The 4,000-nt window shown below is 47.9% G+C and overlaps 2 protein-coding genes across 2 annotated transcripts; one reads left to right on the forward strand and one right to left on the reverse strand.

Annotated features, from left to right (window-relative positions):
• Positions 1–3: 3 nt before the first annotated feature.
• LOC131214439 (intraflagellar transport protein 88 homolog) lies at positions 4–1,072 on the reverse strand (the record flags this gene model as incomplete). The annotated part of the gene is made up of 2 exons (XM_058208814.1): positions 107–1,072; positions 4–36 (listed from the first exon to the last, which is right to left on the reverse strand). Coding segments are annotated over exons 1-2 (999 nt in total), but the record flags the coding sequence as incomplete, so codon positions are not given.
• A 594-nt stretch (positions 1,073–1,666) lies between these two features.
• Positions 1,667–3,976, forward strand: LOC131214438 (uncharacterized). Its single transcript, XM_058208813.1, has 3 exons — positions 1,667–2,210; positions 2,310–2,642; positions 2,707–3,976. Exons 1-3 carry the CDS (start codon positions 1,772–1,774, stop codon positions 3,933–3,935), a joined length of 2,001 nt encoding a protein of 666 aa, XP_058064796.1. The 5' UTR covers positions 1,667–1,771; the 3' UTR covers positions 3,936–3,976.
• The last annotated feature ends 24 nt before the right edge of the window (positions 3,977–4,000 follow it).

Here is a 4,000-nt window from a genome sequence, read left to right on the forward strand (position 1 = left end):
GATCAGCTCGTTGATGTACTCGTACGACGCATTAGACTGACGGGGGATGGCAAACAATAAAATCGGAGCAGTTGGAGTAAAACGATTGCCAGTACTGTTAACTTACATTTGCCTGAAACACCTTTTCCTCCTCGTTGTAATCGATTTGAATGTCCAACAGCAGCTGGAACGCGTGTTTGATCTTGTCCACGTTTCCCAACGCGTAGTAGCACAAGATCAGGTGCAATCCCGTCTTCAGGTCACCCTTTTCGGACATAATAAACTCAAAGCTGGTAGCTGCATCGGAATATTGGCCCATGCGGATAAAGAGGATGCCAATGTTGTGTGTTATTTTCAGCCGTAGCTCCTTCTGATTTCCCGGCACTTGATCCAGCGCCATCCGGTACATTTTGATCGCTTTCGTGTAAAGCCCCAGATGAAAGAAAATGTTGCCCATGTTGATTTTCAAGCGATTCACGTTCGGAAACATTTTGTTCTTTGTCATTAGAGTGTATGTGTTGAGCGCCTCGATGTACATTTCACTCTTGGCGTACACGTTGGCCAAATTGAACAGCACGAAGAAAGTAAGATCAAAGTTGTGCGTGTAAGTGCCACCGTCCTGATCCCGCATCCGGAGCAAAGTCCGGTCAAGGGACGAGGCTTCTTTTGCCTTCGCCAGTCCGATCGCCATGTCTGGCTTTGGGCCCGTGCTGGCCACGATTGATTCCTCTAGCAACGCGTAAATCTTCGTCTCGAGGTTCTTGTACCGCTGCTCGGGTGTTTCCTCCTTTTTGCTCTCCATCACGACTATCTTCTTCGCTGCCTGGTTGAGCGGGTCGAACAACTTCGAACTGTGCGACGAGTACCCGACCGGCCGGATTGCCGTAGACGGGCGGGCCATGGCCGTGGTCGGTTCTGCTGAACCGATTTTATCGCCGTTCCAGAAAAACTTTGGTGTCGTTGTCTTTTTCCCGTAGCTAGACGTTCGCACCGCATTTTGAAATGCTTGATCTTCTTTCGCGTCGTAATTGAACAGTTTATTGGTTACACCAGTAAATCCACCGTAAATATCGTCGTCAAAGTTGGAACTCATTTCGCAAACGAATCACTTTCTTCGGGGCCACTAGAAAACCCTTTCAATCAATCTTCCGTTTGCGCTTTGTTTGTTGCTGCCCAATCCGTTTCCGTGGCAACCAACGGCCGATTCCAAGGAGCAACAACGTCCGTTTTCCCATGTGTCCCATGTGACACTGAAACGGACATAGTTGCTCCTTGGGATAGTTGCTCGTTGGGTTGTTTTCTTATGCTCCTCTGTGGGTTCTATAATGGACATCACGAATTATATCCCATTGTTTGGCATTCTTCGCAGTGTCCTCCAGCAAACCCTTCAATGTTTTTTTTATAAATATCCTGCATTTTCCCCACGATGGTCCCATCAGTCCGTTCACTTTGGCTTGGTCTTCGGGTCTTTGTTTTCAGTAACTGTCAAATCAAATTTTCATTGGAGCTGCTTATATGTGTAGGAATCTCGAAGGAATTTCAATAGGGGTTGCAATAGCTGAAAGAAAGGTGGTAGTTTTTTCATGGGGCGATCTGAAATGACAGTCAGACAGTCTGAACGTCAGATAGGCGCGCGAATCGCAGGAGTTCTAAGAAATCGTTTAGCACAGAAAAGACGCGCACTTGATTTTAGGTAGTTCTCGATTTTTCCCGGTTTTTACCATTACACGAGGTCGAAAATACGTTGAGAGGTTAGTTTGCATTTGCAACAACGTTTTTTTCTTGTCGCAGAATGTCATCCAGCAAGAAAGAAACAAGAAGAAGAAAACTACGTGGGAGGCAGGAGGCGGGACAGTCCCAGCGGCGGTCGGAGGCCGACCCTGAAGCAGGTCCGAGCGCGTCAGCGGCATCACGGGCTCACTCGAGGGAGTACCACAGCGACAGCGACCCGGAGGCCAACAGCGAAGAGTCCGTTAAAGCCTTTCTCCAACGTTTCAACAGTGCCACGGAGCGGGAGCGTAATGCGGCGGAGGACCTCGTAAACTCTATGAAGCTGATCATCGAACAAAGCAGGCACCGGCCATCCTTAATGATGCAGCAGATTTTGGACAAGCTGCGACCTCTTATTCCCGGTATGCCGAAGTATCCCCAAACCGTATTGGTGCCCAGGGACTTGTGGGACATCGAGTCCACAGAAATCCAAGGAGGCCTATACTGGCATCGTGGTTTAGGTAAGTGTGACTGTGTGGTTATTATTGTATTCACATCACATTTGCATTATGTTTACATTGTTATTAAATTTTATAATTTCATCTACTTTGTCATTACAGAAGCCGGAATACGTGCATTCAGGGCCAGCGACGCCAAGGAACTCACGTTTGACGTTGACATCGAAGAGGTGCCGTTGGACCAGCTGACAAATTCCGAATTCCGAACTTGGGTTATCCAAGCACGGCTGCACGAAGCCACAAATCCACCGGGCGAGCCTTTTGTCGTCGGTGTGTTTTGTGGCGATTCTAGGCCACTTTGCGAGGAGTTCCTAGGGCCGTTCATCGAAGAGGCGGCACGGTTATGTGAATTATCAATGACGGTCAACGGTGACTCATTAACCGTGAAACCACGGTTAGTGATTGCCGACGTTGCCGCACGAGCATTTCTTAAAGGTAAGTTTCGAAGGGCGACGGAGTATAAATGTAAGCATTAATAATGTGTGCTTCACAATTACAGGCACTGTCCATCAAAGTAATTACTACGGCTGCACACAGTGCACCATAAAAGGAAAGCTTGTCTCTGATTCCACCATCACGTTCTTCGGCGAAACGAACACCAGACCACGAACAAATGAAGAGTTCCGGGGTGGAGTTTACGCAGGCACCCACCAGCAGATGGCAGATGGGCAACCCGTTGTGACACCGTTGGTGAGATTGCCCATCGACATCGTCCAGGATGTGACTATAGGCGACGACCGATGTTTGCTCCACATTGGTGCCGCGAAAACTTTGTTTTTTGCGTTTAACGATGGTATTGGCAATATCCAGGCAATGGACACACTTAAACATGATTTTTTGGAGCACACATTGTGTGCTATCCGGCTCCCGCATGAAAGGCGGCCGCGACAGTTTGAAACAAATATTGCTCAGTGGCCGCCCTTCATGTGGGGCTGCTTTATGGACATCGTTGGCATCGTAATACTGAAGCCAACAATAAGGCAACAGTATTACGACCACTATTGCAAGTTGCATTGGGCCATTGCGATTTGCAACCATGGACGATATCGACATTTGCTGAATTACGCACGGCAATTGATAATCGATTTTGTAACAGAGCACCATAATTTGGTCGGTTACGTTACAAGTACCTTTCACCACCTCCTGCACATAGTGGACGAGGTCGAAAAGTTTGGACCACTGCCGCTACAGTCTTCATACCCGTTTAAAGCCGCACTTCGTAACCTAAAAGCCGAAGTCGATATCACAAGGAAGACACCGCCGATTAAGCAGATCGCGCATACCTTGCTACTCAGGGAAGGAGCGTTCCGTCATCAAAATCTCCTTCGACCTCTTCCTCCTTCCCTTCCCATTCAAGTCCCTACGAACAACGGCCGTAGGGTGAAAATCCATAAGAAATTCGTGTTGAGGTGCGAATCCATCTCACTAGATGATACAGACTGCTGGTTCTTGGCGCCGGGCTCAAGTCACGGCCAAGTAGTTAAATTTGTAAAAGCTTCGGCAGGCCACTTTGCTGTGTACGGGCAACCCCTTGCCGAACAAATAACATATTTCCAGCATCCAGTCGACGTGCCTGTAGGGTTGAACGTGTTTGGGGCAATCGACAAAACACAACTGCAGAAGACAAAAAAATATCGTTTAACGGATATGATTTGTAAACTATGTCCAATCTATATGCAGACGTACACAGCGTTTGTGCCTCTGCCAGAATCCTTTGCAGAGTGCTAAAAACATTATTAGTTTCACGATCAGCTCGTTGATGTACTCGTACGACGCATTAGACTGACGGGGGA

This window comes from Anopheles bellator, unplaced genomic scaffold (assembly GCF_943735745.2).
Source record: "Anopheles bellator unplaced genomic scaffold, idAnoBellAS_SP24_06.2 scaffold00904_ctg1, whole genome shotgun sequence".
Lineage (NCBI taxonomy): Eukaryota > Metazoa > Arthropoda > Insecta > Diptera > Culicidae > Anopheles > Anopheles bellator.